The 21,413-nt window shown below is 39.1% G+C and overlaps 2 protein-coding genes across 4 annotated transcripts; both read right to left on the reverse strand.

Moving 5' to 3' along the window:
- Positions 1-109: 109 nt before the first annotated feature.
- Positions 110-10,517, reverse strand: stk16 (serine/threonine kinase 16). 3 transcript variants are annotated; one of them, XM_053615070.1, is made up of 9 exons: positions 9,410-10,517; positions 7,735-7,786; positions 7,349-7,468; positions 6,431-6,650; positions 5,517-5,650; positions 4,514-4,634; positions 4,322-4,417; positions 3,677-3,798; positions 110-2,093 (listed from the first exon to the last, which is right to left on the reverse strand). In XM_053615070.1, exons 3-9 carry the CDS (start codon positions 7,453-7,455, stop codon positions 1,952-1,954), a joined length of 942 nt encoding a protein of 313 aa, XP_053471045.1. In that variant the 5' UTR covers positions 7,456-7,468; positions 7,735-7,786; positions 9,410-10,517; the 3' UTR covers positions 110-1,951. The 3 variants fall into 3 exon arrangements, with proteins under 3 accessions (XP_053471045.1, XP_053471046.1, XP_053471047.1); XM_053615071.1 differs by lacking the exon at positions 7,735-7,786 and having other exon boundaries at positions 9,410-10,516; XM_053615072.1 differs by lacking the exon at positions 9,410-10,517 and having other exon boundaries at positions 7,349-9,228.
- A 491-nt stretch (positions 10,518-11,008) lies between these two features.
- On the reverse strand, positions 11,009-19,428 carry tuba8l2 (tubulin, alpha 8 like 2). Its single transcript, XM_053615066.1, has 4 exons — positions 19,277-19,428; positions 12,948-13,170; positions 12,509-12,657; positions 11,009-12,168 (listed from the first exon to the last, which is right to left on the reverse strand). Exons 1-4 carry the CDS (start codon positions 19,277-19,279, stop codon positions 11,194-11,196), a joined length of 1,350 nt encoding a protein of 449 aa, XP_053471041.1. The 5' UTR covers positions 19,280-19,428; the 3' UTR covers positions 11,009-11,193.
- Between the last annotated feature and the right edge of the window lie 1,985 nt (positions 19,429-21,413).

Here is a 21,413-nt window from a genome sequence, read left to right on the forward strand (position 1 = left end):
CAAGTGCTCGGCGCTATCTGCTGGTCAGAAATCAGTACTGATTAATCCCACAATGAAAGCTTTATCAAATCGGTTACATGAAGATCTCCAGAGATTTAAAAAAAATGTATTGAATTTAATTACTTATTTTTAATCAGTGTGAAATAAAAACAAGAGACATTTACAGACATGAGTCTCTGTTAAAATACATACAAATAAAATAAAAATACAATACAACCTTGTAAAATTTACTTCCTCAAATTAACATCAAGCTTTGAGAACTGCTGGAAAAAAACAAAAAACAAACCCAAAACAATAAAATGACATAAATTAAAACACAGGTCCCAAATATAAGTGTGCATATGCCGATATACGGTTATACACAGCAAGTTGTGTACCACGAAATTGTCATCCTGGTCTCCAGAGGTAATTCTCTGACTGAGGAATAATTTATTACTAACTAGAACAGATGTGATTTTAACATCAGAAAACACCCTTTTAAAAGGATCTGTGTAAAAAAAAGAAAAGAAAAACGCAGCCAATATGTAACCGTAGCTTACTTTTGTTTCTGTAAGTAAGTAACCACAGCCCCGCCTTCTTATTTCCTATTGGCTACTACTTCCAAGTTAGTACTTCCTGCGTCCTTTCGCAGTCAAGTGATTCCGTTACAGTTTACAAATTAATACTGTACTGTGGCCGTACCGTCGATCGACGCTCGCTAGGGCTGGGACGATGTACCGAAGGCATCACGGGATCGAACCAGACAACTCCGAAGCAGAATAATGCGGAAAGGGGATGGGAGTTAAAAAGGACACAATTTTTTGGTGCATATCTAATAAATAAAGCTAACTGAAGTTAACTAAAGACGTGTTTATTGTTCGTGAAGTCCAACAGTACCGTGTCAGAAAGCAAGGAATGTCAAGTTGAGACTAACACACTGGCTAAGAGATGGGGGACGGGAAGGGGGCGGGACTTCCAGGGATGTCAGTTAACATCAGTGAGTTCAAACCTACGCAACACGTCATTTCCTTCCAGTCTGAGATGCAACAATTGTTGCCTTTTTTTTTTTTTTTTAACCACTGGCCTTATTAAATGCAAATTTTCACTCATAAGCCAGGTTCGTCTTCCACACGTACACACTAACTACTAGTGTTTACATATGTACTTCAACTTTAATTTTTTTTCCTACAGATATTATTAAAAAAAAAAAAAAAAAATATTGAAGTTATAATTTTCAGAATAAGATACTTATTTTATCTTAATTATCATAAATGTCGCTCGATGTACAGTTTAGCATAAAATACTGCTCGTAGTCATCCAATATCAAAACTAGCTTACTTTTAATAAGCTTGCTAGCAATAGATTATAATATATTAAGCGTAACATTAGCCAGCTTGTTAACGAAACTGTCTAGCTACATAATTCTCAACCTCTAGTTATGCTTAATTGTTATCAAGAGAATGTTAAAAATAATGCTGTAATACTCATCATACAGTATACCATAGTTAATTAATTTAATGTTATCTAGCTATTAATCTTAACCACAAAATATATAATTAGCCTAGTTTAAACGAGCTTCTAGCAAATTAGTTCAGACTCTGGGTAATTACACAGTTTCTCTAACAGTAGTGGCAGAAGTAAGGTTAATGTCATGTAGTTGAATTGAAATAAGATGGCTAGCGTTGCTCAATGTGCTGAACCGTTATTTTATGCTAAGCAGTACATTGAGTCAAAGAAACGATGAAAAAGGCTAGTGGTGATTGGCTGATCAAATTTAACTTAAACTCCGCCCTTGCTGCCAGCACGACACACCAGCAGGTGCAGAAAAGTTGTTAGCTTTAGTGCTAAGGCTGATGCAGTTGTGTGTGTGTGAGAGGGAATGTGTGTTTGAAGAATGCATTTTCAATGCGTTTAATGAGGTAAAAGTAAGAAAAAACAGTCTAGATTGAACGTAAAAAGCATGCTCCCTTCGTCATACTCTGTCAGTTTCGATCGTGCCGCCATCTGAGCTCTGCAGGTTTCTGACCCGTTCGAGCACCCAGTCGATGTTGGGCCGCTCCTGAGGGTTCGTCACCATGATGGAGCTCAGGAGCGTCTGTAGTCCTTCAGAGTAACTGTTACAGAGCAAACAGAGCTAAATGAGGCTGATTAGCACAATGGCAGCAAAGCTAATTTTACTTACTGGGTTTCCACTACACTGGGCCTATATAAATGTTTCCTTAGGAACCTATTTGTAAATTAGTATAAGGATTGAATCATTTTCACTGCTAACGCTAGCTAACATGATTTAACCTGACAGGATTATTACATAATTCATTAAAATGTTCATAATCTTCACTGCTAACACTAGCTAGCTAAGAGAAATGTTTTATGTAAAATAAAATAAAATAAATAACCTTTTATAATACTAGTAACTAGACTGGATTTCTGAGAGGATTTATACATATAAATTGAATAAACATTCATTTTCACTGATAATGCGAACATGCCGTGAGGTATCCTGACAGGATTCGTCATTCATAAATGTTAATAATATTCACCGATAATGCTAGCTAATATACATGAGTTATTGAAAATGACAGGAAAATTTTTTATTTTATTTATTTTTTTAAATCACTCAAAAGTGTGCATAATAGTGGGGTCATTTCTACGTTCCCACGGAACTATGCTCCGCAGTTTAATATTCACATTAAGTAAACTTTTCAAAAGGGTTTTATGTAGTCGGGACTACGTTTTCCCAGAGCCATATTAACTGTTAAGACACGTTTAAAAATGAATAGCAGCATACGTTAGTTTAAAAATCCATCCTTCACCCAAGCTTGGAATCTGTGAAAGTTATTAAACTTGGACAATGAACTAGGTTGCACTAAAAGTAGCTGTTAGTCCACATTCATACAGTTTGACTCCATGAATGAACAACAGTGAAATGTTTTCATTAAACTGAAGAAATGCCATACTGTTTCCCATTCAGGTTCCCAGTATATGCTATGTAAATCTGGGGAACATAGGACCCTGGGAACATAGACACACTCCCATAATAGCCACTGATAATGCTAGAGCACTAGGTAACCTGACAGGATTCATGAGAGGATTCGTAATGTAAAATTTAAAGCTGAATCATAAATCATGATTGCTGATGAAACCTGACAGGATTTCTGGGATTTTATGATTATTATTTTTAAAAATGCAATTGTTTTACATGATTAACTACTAAAACTAGCCATCTGTTTAGCTCGAGTTAACCTGACCTGGATTTGAAATTATTTAAAAAATGTTCACTGCTAGCAGCAGCTAGTTAGAACATGACAGGATTTCTGATTGGATTGAGAATGTAAAATTTAAACCTTTAAACAATCCTTTCAGAATCTCGACTGCTGATGCTAGCTTGTTAAAATGAGCTAAACTGACAGGATTTTCAAGTAAATTGTCATACTAGCTAGTTGGCTAACACCTGGCAGGATTTTAAAAAATCATTCACAAAATGTTGTTAATCTTCTCTGCTGTAGTTAGCATTCCTGTGCTAATCTGAGAGGGTTTCTACATATACAATTAATAAAACACTCGTAATATCGACTCCTGATGCTAGCTAGCTAACGTGACAGGATTTCTGAGACAATTTGTAAAATGAATAAAGATTCTTTGTCTTGACTGATGGCACTGGCTAGCTAACCCAAGCTAACCTGACAGGATTTCTGACCTGCACGGTTGTGGAATGGCGACCGGGTTTTGGACGGCCAGAGCGACGCTGTCTCCTTTCTGAAACACCAGATCGTACGGTCCTTCCAGCATCATCATACAGTACAGCACACACCCTAATGACTGACAGCACACACACACAGTCAACAAGAGTCAGTAAGAGACAGAAATTTCACACCTGATACTCACTCAGTTACTATAGTTCTTAAAGTCCACTTTAGACACCTTTTGCAACAAGGCTAATGTCACCAACAGGAAACAGAAGCTTATGGCTAACAGTTTAGCATCACTGTGCAAACCACACATTTACATCATCTGTTAGTATCTAATGTTTGTGCAGTAGTGTGCCTGAAATCACATTAGCAGTGTGGAAAGGCATGGCACGGTTACAAATTTTAATCCAGAACTATCAGTACCTTGGTTAAGTACCCATGTCCATGCCCTGTGTTCCTTGACATAACAGCAGCACCTATAAACGTACGATGAGTTCTCTGAAGAAATACTGGACCTAGCCAGTATCTCCTCCACTCATGGTTTATGAATTGAAGTCCACGCTTAACTGGTCGCTATTCGCTTCCATTACTTGTTACCTACATTAGCCTCATAGCTCCAGGAAAGAATCTTGCTTCATACGTAGGTTTCTCACCCAAATATCCGTCTTTTCATCAATGATACAGTGGCTCTCCACGTTAAAAAGCTCAGGTGCTCTGTAAGAGATGGTGCATCTCTGAGCTGCCCAGTCCTGAGCGAGGAGGGAAAAAAACAAAACCGAACAAGAATGAATATGAGAACAAAAACAACCATGTTATCAGTTAGCAGGACGGCAGATTCCTCCTACCTGCACAGTCATGGCCTCTCTGGAGCCCTTCACTTCGATCCGGGCTTTGTTCATAGACCCGAGGTCCATCAGCACCGGCTTGTCGTTCTCCTCTAGCAGCACATTCGTGGGCTTCAAGTCCCTGATGATCACAATCAATCAGGTATAGCAAGTGAATTGGCTTTCACACACTGAAATTAGCATAAATCATCAATTTTGTATGAACAAACAAACGCCAAGCAGTTTATATTTACTAATTCAAGTTTAAATTCCAGCTTTCTTTTGCAATTCCCTTCATTTGCGTTCGGGCGGGGACAAAAAAAAAAAAACCCCAACACAACAGCAAACAGCGCGACTGCTCTGGCTGCGTCGACTTCTTAAGTAGAAGCGTTTATGGTTGGCGAGTTAGCTAGCTAGCTACCCTGCTAGCAATCACCTGGGTCCGGTTAGCAAGCTACCGACAAACTCCCAACGTAGGACTTGTTTCATAGCCTAAATTCGTTCAGAAAACTTTTAACGGAATTTATAAAGCTAGTAAAACAAGGTAAAATGCAGAGCAAGTGCTGAATTGCTAGCACAATTAGCAACAGATCGCATGCTGGATTACGTAGTACAACCGTCTTTTTACTTTTTTTATACATTCATGTTTGGCAGGTTAGCAAGCTAGGAACCGATTTAGCACCTGAGAAATTACTTCAGAAAACTTGAATGGCATTCATATAGCTTGCGAAACAAGCACACAATTTCTGGAACAGGCTTAAATGCAGAGTCACTGCTAAACTGCTAGCAAACAAAATGGCAGAACTTTTTTCCCCCCCTCATATACAAACTTCTGTTGCAAGGCGGCTACAGCTTAACCGGGGTCATTCCTATGTTTCCTGGGTCCTATTATGTGACATATAAATCTGGGGACCCTTTTACGCTCCCGCTTAAATCACACATATTTACAGAAAAAGATGTTGGGTGAGTAGACTCTCATTACTTGGTGGCTACATTAGCCTTGTAGCCAACAGTGAAAAACTACCTGTGTGCATATCCCTTGTCATGGATGGCTTTTAGACCTTCACAAATGCCACAGAAAACGTGCAGGATCCGTCTCTCGGGCATGGAGCTACCTTTTCCTCTCAGCTTTTCCAGGACGGACCACAGACTTCCTTTCTGCAACAGGACACAAAAACACACAGGTTAAAGCTCAACTAGTCTGAAGTAAACATGCTAGATGATAAAACTTTTCCTCCTCAGAGAAAACCACTATTAGCAATTGAACTATCCAAGGAATATCTAGCTTAGGGGAAATGCTAAGCACAGCAACATGTGCTAACTTTAAAAAACTGAACATGCGCAAATTAAAGGCTAGTTTTCTGCCCTGTCATTATTATTTTTTTTTTATAATTCAATATTCTTTAAACTAATCATCTTCACAGAACACTGACTGACCATGTGGCGGTTTACTTGGATTGCAATGAGTCACCTTTAGCCCTTTATGCTAACATTAAAAATAAACTTCCTGCTGTATTGTTTCTCTGCAAAAAATTATATATTTAGCCTTTTTTTAATTGTTGTTTAAGAAGGTCTTTTTTCCCCCTCTTATTTAAATAATTTTCTGTCATGACTACCTTTATTTCTTTAGCTAGCTGTATGCTAGTCACCCTGACTACCTTTACATCTCCAGATATCATTATGCTAATTATGCAGTTTTTTTTATTGTAGTTATGGTTACAGTAATTCTCCAGTTAGCTTTCATTGTTCATTTTTCGGTTTCTACCTGGATTAACATCAATGCTAACTGCTAACACTAGCTTTATTTTTTATAATTAGCATTATGCCATTAGTGCACTTGGTTAGATAATGAGAATTTAGCGATAAAATATTCTTGTTTTTGATGCATTTGGATATCTCTGGATCGCTGGTACAAGCTTTCAGGTGAAGGTGGCATACACTGATGTAGGGCAGGAGGAGCCAGGCCTCGCACTTTCCTCCACGCTCCGTGAAGGCGTGGCCCGTCAGACTCAGGATATTGGGGTGGTTGAACAGTCGGTGCATCTCCACCTCCGTCTGTGCCTCCTTTCGTCCCTCCCGGTCATGACAAAGGATTCGCTTCAGAGCGTAGAAACGGCCGTCCTGAGCTCCTTCTACCAGATCGACGTAGCTAAAACCGCTAAAGGAGGAACGCCGTGGAGAAACATGAGAAACCAGACCACTCAGACTTTATACATGTAACCAGAATCTATGATTGTGCACAATATTAAAAAAAAATGAAAGAAAAAAAAAAAAACCCTCTATTATGCATCACTAGCATTAGCAAACTTACCTAACTGGCTAGTTAAAAGCTAATAAACTAGCTTGCGTCGTAGGGATTTTGGAATCAATTTGCATCTTCATTTTCGTCAGCAGTTTACTTAAAAGTAGCTAAATAGTCAAACTATAATGTTACCATAGTTCTTCGTGAACATTAGGCAACTTAGCTAGCTGGCTAGTTCATTGTAGGTCAAAACAACAATCACAATCTCTTCATTGTTAAGCTGGCTAACTGGCTAGCTTAGCATACTGGTTCTTCGGCTACGGGTTTTTGAGTACCACTTTTATACGCAAGTTTTAAATTTGAAAACTTTTACGTTTGGTGGGAAAAACCCCACATCAACTTTATGTAAACATAATTTAACACGATTTCACATATTACTATTTAGCAATATAAATCAGCTGTTTTGAAACTTAAAATACAAATAATTTTTAGAGGCGGGATGCCTCTACTTTGAGCGATCCTTCAAAGCCATGCCACAACAACGAACACGCCCTCATGCTGCCTGGTTAATAATTCATTCAAGAAATGAAGCACCTTAATTAATTTTGTCTCACCCCTCGTCGAGTTTCTGGATGAAGTAGTATCTCTTGTTGTCGATGGTGATGGAACTGCGAGAGCAGATACACAGTGCATGTCCCATCTTCGACCTAGCATCGCTCATTCATCGAGCAGAACTGCCCCACACACACACACAAACAACAAACCGTTCAGTTCATGAGGAATTACATACGACAATTACATACGAAACACTTCTGCGCTTCAGGAGCTCTGTGAAGAAGGACATGTTACAATTAACAATGTTCATGGATTCGTCCAACCCACACAAATCGGTCTTTCCACCATTTTAACTAGCAAGCTAGCCGTTTGATTCAGGCTCACTTGCTAATGCTGACGGAAGCCATGATGTGACATTTGTGTAACGGACGAGTATTATACGGACCTTGGGTATTTCCCTGACATCATCCTTGAGGACTCCGGTTACGCTACATGAACTGTAGAAAATGTAAAAAGACACCAGATTACCACTTCTTAGAAAAGCTACCATGCTAATTTTCACACTGGGGATGCAATTAGTAGTTTCTATCAGAAGTTAGTTCAACACTTTCAGTACAGTTTGCTTCAAATGACCATTTTCTAGCTGTCCATAATTACTTGTCTGCCCTCAAACAGTGTTGAGAAAGCTGAGCTTTAAGCGACCAGAATTTTCCAGTCAGGTAAAGAAACAACAACAACAGCTAAATTATTTAAGAGTGTACACACACCAGCTTCAAATGGCAGCGGGTGAATGGCTAAATAAATAAGAGCCCGTACTACCTCAGGTTGACATTCAAGCAAACAAAGTTAGCATATTTTTTGTTACATCACCAGCTATTGCATTCAACTATATTAACCTGTGACCATGTAAACACTTGATTCGAGACAAAAGCACTTTTGTTTAAAGTCACCGCAACAGAAGCAAGGCTAGCAAGTAGGTAGCTTTATGTCCATTAGGTAGCTAATATAAACCTTTATTGATGCCGCATGAAAGAAATACACCATTAGATGATTCAAAAGCTAATCGTAATTAGTGTTTTTTTAGTTTAGGTTTTTTTTTTTAAATCTCAGGAGGTCTAAATAACAGTTAACAAAATTCTGGAAAATTCCCACCACACACTTGTAGCTAGCATAGAGTTAACTAAAGTCGGCCATTTTACCCCCCCCTCGCAGTTTCATTGACGTAGGAGATCAAGCTTCAGTTGGACTTTTTAATAAAAAAAAATAAATAATAACACAGACAAATATATTTATGATATTCAACAGCGGTTCACTTTTACACGTCAAAGACAAACCATACGTGGTGCTAGCATTATCGTTAATCTCAGGCTTGACGATTCAACTCCATAAACAACCACTATAAATAGGGTTTTCATTTTATATTGGACTGCTAAAAATAAACAACAGTAAACAAATATTAAAAACAACAGCTTACACATAACCTCACAAATCAAAGAATATTAGCAAAGGATGTAAGAGGCTTAAACCACATTACATCTGATCTAGTGCACACAAAAAAAAAATCACACCACGTGTTTTTATCTTTGACATATCCTATATATTAAATAAATACATATTATAACTAGTTTTCTGGATATGTGTCAAATACCGTCTAAACACCTTAATAACAGAATTATCTTTTCCACGCAGAAGCCTTAATAACCGCAGTAAGCATTCTGCACGTGGGTAAGAGCACTAGCTAGTAAAGATATGCAGATTTAAACGCAGCCTAGGGTTGAAGTCGATTTGGGACGCACCCTTTAAATGTATCTGCGATGCACAAAATCCCATATAGCGCATTATCTGCGTCTTAAACAGAATATAATACATCATACAAGATATTACTGAGGTACTGATGATATTTATGATTTCCATTCTTATTGGAATGTTTGGCTCCGGTCCATAACGTGGCACTAATGACTAAATATCGACAGAAAACCTCTATTACTGTAAATTTCCCTTTTAAAAATTTAACACGTTTATTTAGCATTAAAAAAAGGACAAGATTCATGGTTGCCGTCTTTAATCGGAAATTAAGATGTCGTACATTTTCAAACGCAAAAGCAACCACGGCAATTTACCTTTTATTTAAGGATTCCGACCTCCTCCGCCATTTTGCTACTTCCGCGTACACTACAAGGACGCACTTCCGGGTACTTTATGACGTGGCGCCGACGTTCAGGGCGCGCGCGCGCTTTTGCGTTAACCCCTTCACTGCTTACAGCGTCGTGTGATTTTATCATGGAAGGAAAGTAAACCATTATAAAATATAAAGGTTTAAGCACAAGTCTGTTATGTGGTTGAGAAAACCCATTTGGAAAACGGTCCAGAATGCTTGTTTGTGTTTAGCTGCGCTTCCTGTCAGTCATTTTATAAAGCCTTCTCTACAGGATTATGTAGATTTTAGGGCCAGAGATGTGTAAACATGGGTGGGGAATTTTGTATATTTTTTTTAAATGCATATTTGTGTTCGTTTCTTGGAAAGTTCCGTTCAGTGCTTTTGTCACAAATCTAATCTCATACATAACTCAATTCCCAACCTCCGAGTAAGAAAACCGCAAAAAAGCACAACCCTCAGTTTGGCATTCCTACTCAGGAACTGAGGAAGGTCTCCTCAACTTCCTCAGAATTCAGCAAGTGACATCAAATTAACCTGTCTAGACTGCATACGTCACTCAACATGGTTAGCTGGCTAGCTTGCTGCTAACAAAAGAACAAACACAGAGGCATCCATGTCTCCCTCCCCACTTTGTAGCTTGAATAAGTACATAATTCCAGGCTCAAACTTCCCACTTCCTACGTAAGGCAAATGCAGCATTTGTCCTGGTCAGGGTGGTGGCGGATTTGGGCAGTTTCTATCCTGGGAACACCGTGAATGAGGTGGGAATACACCCAGTCCATCACAGGGCACCGTGCGTACACGCAAACTCATTCACACACTTGTTCAAACCAGGAAACTGGAGAACCTGGAGGAAACCCATGCAACCACCCACACACACAGTAACCCCCCCATCAAATCAGAGATCATGGAACTATGAGGCAGCAATGCTACCCACCATGCCAACAATTAAGCAATACAATTATAATCAAATAAATGTATCATACCAATAATTAATTAATGATTGGCTCTGTACGCACTCAGAAAAGTCACATTCATCCAACTTCATTGATTTATCTATAATTTCTTTAGAGATGAAGCACATTTTGTTCCAATACTTTTGTGCACCTTGTGCAGTATTTATAATTTTTTATATATATATATATATAAAATTATTAATATAGTTAAAAATTGTGTAAAAATACTCAGTACTTAGTCACTTTTTGATGATGCTGAGTAATAGGACATTTAGCACCCGTAACCATACACGTAAAGCAGGTTTTGATATTGCCATCACCCATGGTGAGGAAGATTTTGTTGAATACCTTTGTATATAGTTTGCACAGTTAGTCATGTCATGTCAGTAAATTGTCTTGCAAACATTATCAGCTCTAGCAAATAATAATTGGATTGTTAGCAAAATGTTATGGAGAACAGATATTTAAATGCAATTTGAGTATGTTAAGTACATTGAGTATATATTAACTATTTGCACATAGTGCACATTATCATGCCTAACTAGAATGATGATTGAAGATGTCATGGACTTAAGAGTTTATGAAATAAAAACAGGCAATGAAAATTAGTTTACAGCTTTATTTTAATTTCATAGTTATTTGGACACTTATGGTTGAAACAGAATTGACCAAATGACAACATTTACTAGCTGTATTTTCATATTTTATGACAATATCACAAGATTGCGCATCGTGCTTTCTTTAGCATTGACAGCAGGGAGCTGGTGGCTTTCTAGAGGTCGATTCCGTCTTAGTATTCTTCTCCCTCTTCCTCTTCATCAAAAGAGTCGAGCCCGACCTCTTCGTAGTCCTTCTCCAGGGCAGCCATGTCTTCTCTGGCCTCAGAGAACTCACCCTCTTCCATGCCTTCACCAACGTACCAGTGCACAAAGGCCCGCTTGGCATACATCAAATCGAACTTGTGGTCCAGACGAGCCCAGGCCTCGGCAATGGCTGTAGTGTTGCTCAGCATGCACACCGCTCTTTGGACCTTGGCCAAGTCGCCTCCAGGCACCACAGTGGGTGGCTGGTAGTTGATTCCCACCTTGAAACCAGTTGGACACCAGTCCACGAACTGGATGCTTCTCTTCGTCTTAATGGCTGCAATGGCCACGTTGACATCCTTGGGCACCACATCACCACGGTACAGAAGGCAACAGGCCATGTATTTGCCATGTCTTGGGTCACACTTGACCATTTGGTTGCTTGGCTCGAAGCAGGAATTGGTGATCTCGGCCACAGACAGCTGCTCGTGGTAAGCTTTCTCAGCAGAAATCACCGGTGCATAGGTAGCAAGAGGAAAGTGGATTCTGGGATATGGGACCAGGTTGGTCTGGAACTCTGTCAAGTCGACATTCAAGGCACCATCGAAGCGCAGAGAAGCGGTGATTGAGGACACAATCTGACTTATGAGCCGGTTGAGATTGGTGTAAGACGGACGCTCGATATCCAGGTTCCTGCGGCAGATGTCGTAGATGGCCTCGTTGTCTACCATGAAGGCACAGTCGGAGTGCTCAAGTGTGGTGTGGGTGGTCAGGATGGAATTGTATGGCTCCACCACAGCCGTGGACACCTGTGGCGCCGGGTAGATGGCGAACTCCAGCTTGGATTTTTTGCCAAAATCTACAGAGAGACGCTCCATTAGGAGGGAAGTGAAGCCAGAACCAGTGCCTCCTCCAAAGCTGTGGAAGACCAGGAAGCCCTGAAGACCAGTGCACTGGTCAGCCTGTACAGAAGAAAATAAATAAATAAATAAATAAATAGACAAAATTTTGACGTCTATTTTCAGAAATGATCAGTAAGAATTTCATCTATTAACTTAATTTTTAAGGTTAAGTGGATTTGTCAAGATAGACTAATGAGGATGTCTTGCTACTTATTTAAACTTTCAGGAAAATGATCAAAGCCACTTGGATAAAAGAAGACAGTCCACTTGCCTTGACTTATCTTTAGAGCTTCTCACATTTGGAGATGAGGAAACGTTAATCCAAAATGACAACACAAGTACTGATGACTATAAACAAAAAAGGTTCAGTCTTGTGCAATCAAACTCTTGACCGTCTTACCAGTTTGCGGATGCGATCAAGGACAGAGTCGATGATCTCCTTTCCAATGGTGTAGTGACCACGAGCGTAGTTATTAGCCGCATCCTCTTTGCCAGAGATCATCTGCTCTGGGTGGAACAGTTGGCGGTAGGTACCAGTACGGATCTCATCTGAAACAAGATGTTCCCATAAAGCAAATTGAGTTTCCTCACACAAATATGAATAAATAAATATAAATATGACCTGAATATATAAGATATTGACTGTCAGACATGCAGAGTTATTATATGAGCATTATCTTATTCCACAATTATTGTTTGGATGCACTATTAAAGATCAACATTAAGTATTAACAGCCCCATCTGATAGATAGAGAGATGTGCTATATTAATCCCTGGGGCAAATCCAGGGTAAAAACATGGTCTACTGTGTTTCCAGTCCAAGATAAGAACCAATTTACCTATGACAGTGGGCTCCAGATCCACGAAGATAGCACGAGGTACATATTTGCCAGCTCTAGTATCACTGAAGAAGGTGGTGAAGGAGTCATCATGTCCACCAATAGCCTTCTTGTTTGGCATTTGTCCATCAGGCTGGATGCCATGCTCCAGACAGTATAGTTCCCAGCAGGTGTTTCCCATTTGAACACCAGCCTGGCCAACGTGGACTGAGATGCACTCACGCTAAAGGGCAAGAAAAAGGTAACAAGTGCGATTAGCATGATATTGGTAAGAAATGAACAACTTTTTTGCTTTTATGATGGATGAAGGGTGCCTGTCTGAAACGTCCTCCTTCTGGGAAAGAGGCATTGCCTCAGTACTATATCTGTCCATCTAGGTAAAGGAGACTCAAAACATGTTTCCTACTTAATCCTGGGCCAAAAGGGTTGCTTATTGCAGGTGTACAAGGCACTTGAAAAGGTTGATCCTACTTCGAATTCTTATGTCCTGTTTATCGCCAGGATTTTACAAGAAAGAATGAAAAACTATCTAGTAGAGTGCAACAGTAGAGTTTCCCTGAAATTTTATTTTATTTTTTTAAACCCAAAGGACTTTTAAGTGTTAATTCTACCTCTGAAAATCTACTGTATTGCACACCGGTTAGTGAAAGACATGGTATGCTGTATTTGCTTTTGCATTGTTTGCGGACACATTTGACATCGACACCATCCACATAGATCCAAGTACAACAGCATGGTTTCTTTATGCAAATTTGCACTGCATGCTTGACACATGCGCACGCACACACACACACACAGATCTTTCCTGATTGGCATTTGACATTCATGCTTTGTTTTTATTTTAACTTTACCAGCAGGTGGCCGAGACAAGCAATTCTAATCTGTCAGAGTTTCACGACATGACATGACTGACATTCGCAGGTGACAGTTTAAGAGTGGGTGGTGCGAACAGGGACATTTTCCCAGCCGGGTTGCAAAACCACCAGCCACCATTTTAAAGCCTCCGAATTCCACATAAGCTTCGAGCCACGGATTGTTTTCAAAACAGTGACCTCTGAAAGGTTATTGCTCTGTGAGGTTTTGTTAACCATGTTTACACATAAAGAGAAGGAGGCGTTCCAGTTCGGTTCCTCTGACAAGCCCGCAAGGCCCAAACGGTCAACGTCTGTCTCAGCAGGTTTGGGTGAGAAGCGACACACTTTTAGCCTACGCCCTTACATGGAATCTTCAGCATGCACTTGCAAGAGGGGTGAGAGGAAAAAAAAAAGAAAAAAAGAAAAAAAAAAAAAAAAGAGAGCAAATTGGCGCGAAGTGCAAACAACAACCAGTTCCCCATTTCTAAAACATCTTACTTTGGAAAAACAGATAGGCTTCGAATTAATATAACGAGATAAAATGATATATATATTGTGACATTAGCATCATAAGAAAAAATATGTATAATCTTTGGACAAATGGGTTTCTTAAAAGGTTCTGTGTAATGGTGTTACACATAGAACCGTTGAGGGTTTTCCCAGAAGGACAAACCCAGAACAAAACAATGAAAAAAAAAAAAAGTAAGAAATATGCTTGTTATGACTGGAAAGAGTAAACAAAACATTTAAATCCAGCATAACTATAATGTTACCTACAGACATTGTAGTATTGTGTTGTAAAAGTGAAGAAAAAAAGAAACAAAATGCCTATGTTGGGTTTTTAATGGGTCTTTCCAACATATAAATGCCTCAACGATTCAAGTCAGCATTTTTTAGAAACTTTAAGTCGACGTGTGCTTCGAATTTTGAAGCTATGCTAGCACATTATCACACACACATACATACAAACCTTAAAATCGAACGCGTCAGACATAACATCATGTTTTATGATTTAAAGAAGTAAAGAAAAAAAAAAGAACTCTAAATGCCTAGTAATGATTTGGGAATCTGGGACGGTGCTCCAGAGAGTCGTTCCATTTTAGCGACTTTCCCAAAACAGCGCCTGCATTCAACTCTGAGTCAGCTTCTCATCTCGTCCGGGTCATCCTCTATTTTTACCCCCCTGCCCCCTGCAGCGGTGTGTTACTGGGTAAGATTATTAGCCGGGCACATTGGAACGGCCTACTTTGGTCAGGAAGCTATTTATGGCGTGCTATAACTATCTCCTTTTCTCACATACAGCACCTTCTCCACCTTCATTACTGCTAAGCCATTTGTTAGCATCAAACGTTTACCCAGTAACGATCCTGAACCGCTTTTGTAGTGCGTAACCATTCATTCAACACACCCGATATTGTGATCACGGATACTTCATAATACTGTCACGAAGAGCATTAAATTCTCTCCCTTGTACTGTGCATAGATCATTTGCATTATGTCTTGACTTTGATTTGCCCACAGCAGCTTGTTTGCATGAGTTTATGAGCTGTGGATTGTACTTTTGATTTTGAAAAGGTGTTTTCCTCAAAAATAAAGACTCCAGATCACAAGACCGTTCTAGATTTTTCGGTGTTTAATGATATAAAATGTTTCTCCTACTGGATCATAAGGAGTTTGATTATTGGTTAAAAAAATTTCCAGGGCAACGGTCGCACAGCTAGCCTACTACAATAATAATAATAAAAAAAATTATAATGGAAGCATTCTTGGGTTTGTTCCTCTTTGGAAATCCTTATGGAATGAGTCATAGGATTCTTGACGCAGAATCCTACAACTGCGTGATTCACATATTAGGAAAGATCCCAAACAGAACCAGTTCAAAATGTTAAGAACCCTTAACTTTATCAAAAGAACCTTTGAGTTGAACCCATTTCCAGTTTGGACCTTTAACCAAACATACTGCAAAAGTTTTTTTTTTTTTTAATAACACATGGCAGTACTTAAGAATGAGGTTTCTTGGTAGACATGTTTAACAATTGTTGTAGAAACCTTTAGGAAACAATTGTAGAGCCACATTTGTGCCCCAAATCTTCTGTCTTTAAGATGATATTTTCCCATCCATAGTCAAACCCTTCAGTATCTCCACACGTAACAAATGACGAATCATAGCTTGTATTCGGTTTAATTGCTCGTAAAATGGTTGTTTCATTCCCCATACCATTGATTCAAGATGACAAACGTTTATTTAATTTGTTTTGTCATCTAAATAATGTTCTTGGTGATGACACTGCCCCCAACCCTTCGACGTAACTCATTTTCTTTTCGAGACCTATGGCACAAGCTGGTGCTAGAACCGAAAAAGAACGGTCTCCAGATCCAAAGTAGGCACCGGCACCATATCAGTTCCTGAGCAAGACCATTAAGACGTCACCATATGATTTGCAGAGATGTTTGGCCAGCTTCCACAAATAATGACACTTTTTTTTTTAGAGTCATAAAATGTCAGATCCAATGTCCAAGGACTATCTGCTAGTTAAATGTGTTACACTAGCTCACACTCTTTATAATGGTCAATATGGGCAGACATTGTCAGACTTTATTGACACAGTAAACAGCAGATTTAGTCAATGATTAACTTCCTGCTGATACTAGAAATATGCATTCTCTTCCCCAAAAACCCCACACAAGTGCACTACATAAGGGGAGGAAATACTGACTCCAACACCCTATACATAGGCTACAGTTTATTTTTTATTTTTTTACATCCTACTACCACAGTTATTGCTTTTGATAGTACTCAGTGACATGGGTGTAACCATTTACATCTCCACTTGTCAAATCCAATATGAAAACAGTCCTGATAATGTGGTGTCAGAATGTAGTCATACCAGCTTGCAAGATAGCTGATCAGATTAGGATCCAAGCTCCAGAAGGCCTCAGAATACTTAACACTCAGACCAGGTCTGCAAGGGTTGCACAAAGACCATTGTATTAGCCGTTGTGTACAAGTGCTCCAGTACCGCAGGTGGCTCTTAAAATCTCACGACAATTTCCACAACTACATTTAAGAGATTGCCGCTCCTCAAGGGCAGCCATCTTGGAATGAATTGGCTTGAGCACGCCTCACTTGTCATGACTGGTCACTGGCTTGGTCATGTAGCATGTTCGTCTGTGGAATTCGTCCAGCTGCCATGCGCATGACATGGTGGCCGAAGCCTCCACACAAGTTCCTTTTGTTCTGTTTGCTACAGAATTATTTGTGGAAACCAGCCAAACGCCTAGTATTTAAACACTAGGGTGGCTGCTGACCAAAATTGAGCTCAGTAAAATTTAAATGTCTGACCTAAGTCAGAGCAGTTTAAGAAAGAATGGAAGGATAATACAAAGATTAGAAAATAGGAATTGATGTAGTAAACATTTGTCATTATTGTATAATCTGACATATTTCTGCAATGTGGACCTCAAATAGATTTTTTTAAAATCCTGGTTATGGCCCTGCCTGCCAAGAAATTGTCTAACAAATGAAGGTGGTGCTATTTCGCAATGCAGTTATTAAAGATGAATGAATGTAGTGCGTGTATGCTCATCAATGGTTATTTGCAGAGTCATTGGTTTAACAGGCAAAGTAAAGAAACAGCTGTTTGAGACATTAAACACACTCACAAATTACTTCCAAATGACTACCTTCGCTATGTGATGGTGGGGGGAATGAAAAATGACATCTGGCATTCAGAAAGCTGTGAGAAATGTTTGTCTTTTACATTGTGTAACCACACAAGGCTCCACGTGTCACCTCTCAGGATTACAGACGACAAACGCTACTTAGAAATAATCTAGTGTGTGTTTTGTGTGTGTGTGTGTGTGTGTTACAGCTTTTATAGGTCACCCTTCTAAAGCTGGATGTCTGAGAGCATTTGAATGAGACTTCTTTTTACACACACACACACACACACACACACACACACACACAGTAACAACTAAAGCTGTAAAAATGACTGGAAGAACGACTGGTCATGAAGCGGTTAAACGGGAAGCTGCAAAGCTAACAGACACACCCGCTAATCACATGGACCTGAATGAGGGTAAACAGACAGTAGCCTTAAGACTAAATCATTTCTGACTAACAATAAGCTGTCGAATATCATTTTTTTCAGTTTTATTGCAGGGATTGCACAACAAGTCTAAAGGCAGACATTTTGGTTTCCTTATTTTAGCGCACCAGTACACTACATTGCGAAATAATGCTTTCAACATGGCGTGTCAAATAGGAAGCAATCTGGGGCTCACTCTTAGAATTTGTCACGTTGGAATGAACGGATGAGAGCCATGCAGTTAAAAAAAATGCCAAAAAAACAACAACAAAATCAACGATTACATCTAAAAACACCCAAATAGTGGTCACCCCTGCAAAACAACCAACTCCTGAAAATGAGTCATCATTGACCACCATTGAAAAAGGTCCAACCGGTGACTCACTATGGCAAACCAACCAATCTATGGATCACTGCTGAACAACCAACTACCTATCAGTGAAAAACAACCAAACACATAACCACTGGAGATAAACCTATCACTGAGCACCACTAAAAACAGCCAACCACCAACGGATCTCTACTGAAAAACAACCAATCCCTGTTCACTACTGAAAAATGGCAAATCATTTGCTACCACAAAAAAACAGCCAACTAAGCAGTCAGTGATCACCATTAAAAACACCCCAGAGCAAACCATTCTGAAAAACAACCAATCACTGTTCAGTACTGAAAATGACCAATCATTTCTCAAACAGCCAAAAAACAAATCCAAAACCACCACACACACACACACACACACACACACACACACACACACACACACACAAAAAAAAATCCTAACCAGTTACCCTCCCCCACCTTTTACGTAACTCGTCTGATGCTCAAACATGGTGATTCATGAAATTACAAGTATAGGTCTCGTAATGGGCGTTTCCCAATCGATAGGCGTGTTCAGACCATATAGGCGTTCTTCAAATATCCAATCAGCTACGGTTATTTTTTAAACAAATCATGTAAAGCCTATCCCGGTTTGAAAACGCCCAATAATTTTGAAACGCATTTTTTTTGTTATTTTGGTCTGCCGAGACACCATACTCCGCAGAGCTTAGCCGCCCTTTTCCGCGCATGCGCAAACCGCTCCTCGAAGTACGCAGTAGTATATCCGGCGCGAGGGCTGCGGAACAAGTAATTATCGTTTGAAATAAAGCTATATAAATCAAGAAAACTATCATTTCTCTATGTAGACGCTAAATATAGCGTATATGTCTATAGTCGATTTAAAAAAAAAAAAAAAAAAAAAGAAGAAGAAAAAAAAAATATATCGTTAGCTTAAAATAGCGCGCGCGCGCTAAATTTACATTTCCTGCCCATCACTGAGAAATTATTGTTTATCATTTAGGAATATTTTTCACGAACGCATATATGTAAAGTTTGTACTCACCATTTTTGCTCTTGTGTCTTCTCTCACTGTGTACCTGCAATGGGGTAATAGAGTGAGACACGAACATGTGCTGCTGACGCACGCTGCCTTTTATACACACACACACACACACACACACACACACACACACACACGAAAGGAGGAGGAGCGAGCAACCGTTACGAAACAAAAACAAATGACTATGAGTAAGGCCAAAATAAATAGGCTATGTGCTCAAATAAAGAAAAGTTCACATAAATATATAACCAAAAATTAAACATTCAAAAATATATATTGATGAGCATTTTGGTAATAATAACAACTATATAATAATTATATTATTATTATATTTGTAATAATAATATTATAATAATGTTATTATTATTATTTATAATTACAGTTTTGTATTTTTACTTTTTTTTAATGATTTTATTTCTTTTACATTTTTTTCTTTCTTTATCCCCACCATACACAGTTCTGAACTAACACACAATAATCCTGGAAGGCATGGACTCAGTACGTGTGAGGGAAATTATTCATTTTTACTTTGTAATAATTTTGTTTCTGTTCATGTTCATCAGTGGATAACGCCTAAGAAGGCCATGTCATGTCACTGAGATCAGTACAGAATGTTTATCTGCTTACAGACACACAAACATGTTCTTTTGTTCAAGGTTCGTCTGCACATCTTCTAAGACCCTAAAACAAAGCCAGTTTGAATTGTCTCAAACTGCTTCTTATTGGTACACAGAAGTGTGTCATGCTCTGCACTTCATATACAGTATATAGTAGTGGTTCAGCACAAGCACTTCAAAGCGCTCTCATCATTTTATCCTGCTTTATTCTATCCTGTATTAACCATCTTTCTGTAATAAACTTTTTTTTTTTTACCTTCAGAGGACGAGTCTGTGAGTGTTCTCTAATTTCCACGACAAGCGTTTGAAACCTTTTTCGTGAACTCCATCACGCCTTAGCCGGCCAAACTAACTGCAACGAATTTACCTCGCCTGTTAACCCCGCCCACATTATATCACTAATTCAGTTCACTTTCCCGATGAGCATTTTGCTGTGAGTGCAGTTGCTTTAAGATATTTGTGTTTATGATGACATTGAAGGTCACATGACAATGCCAATATGGCAGATGTAGTATGTCCGGGATTGTATTCATATACACATGCATACTGATTAGTACATACAGTCACAGTACGCAATTTCAGACACAGCCAAAGTGTTTTGGCTATTAAAGTGCACTGGGTATGCATAGGGTACAAATGAATAATTTTTCCACCCTACAGTATATAGTGCACTGTATATTCAGCTAGTGTATGAATGAAAGGCTCTCTATTGCTAATAGACAGCAATTTGTGCCTCCATAGTCTATAGAGGGTATTAAAAACTGTATCTAGTGCTTTGTATGTGCAATGCAATATGAAACAGTTTAGGACTATTATATGGAGAGCACTTTATGAAACAGGGAAATGATTTGGCATTCTGGCCATGCACAATTTTACTGTCCTCTAGAGGCAGTCGTTTTCTATTACAATCCCTAAAAATATATACAGTATTACAGTATGCTTTATGCAGAAACACTATCTGACAATTTGATCATTAATCATATCATCAATTTAAAGTTCAAGAATGAATAAAACGTTACAAAATGCCGCCGTGACTGATTTACATTTATTTCAAAAACTACAAACAGGATTCGGTCAGGGCAATGCTCAGTCAAATAGCAGAGTTGAGGAACAATGAGGAAATGAGGTTCCATCCAGACTTATTTTGCCTCACACAAACTCAGAGTCCCATAATCCTTAAACCCCGTAATTCCTATGCTGGAGGATGATGGAAGTCCGAGCTCGGTTTTAATTTTGTTGTGATAGATAGAGAGAGAGGAAGAAGAACACCGCAGACTCCAGGACTGATTGTTGTGTCCAATCCCACACTCTTTACCCCATCCTTTCCTCCTGATCTTTTTGTACGAGACTGAGATGGACACCACTCCACCTCCCCGTAACAGCGTCTACACCCACTCTCCTTACACAACACCTGAATATAAGAGTCAACTCTCTCAAGATGATCGGAGTATGGTTGCTGTCTCACATTGCTTCATTTTTTGTGTGGAAAACTACTTGAATTGGCAAAATTGCAGTGATGTTTG

Source organism: Ictalurus furcatus, chromosome 26 (assembly GCF_023375685.1).
Source record: "Ictalurus furcatus strain D&B chromosome 26, Billie_1.0, whole genome shotgun sequence".
Taxonomy (NCBI): domain Eukaryota; kingdom Metazoa; phylum Chordata; class Actinopteri; order Siluriformes; family Ictaluridae; genus Ictalurus; species Ictalurus furcatus.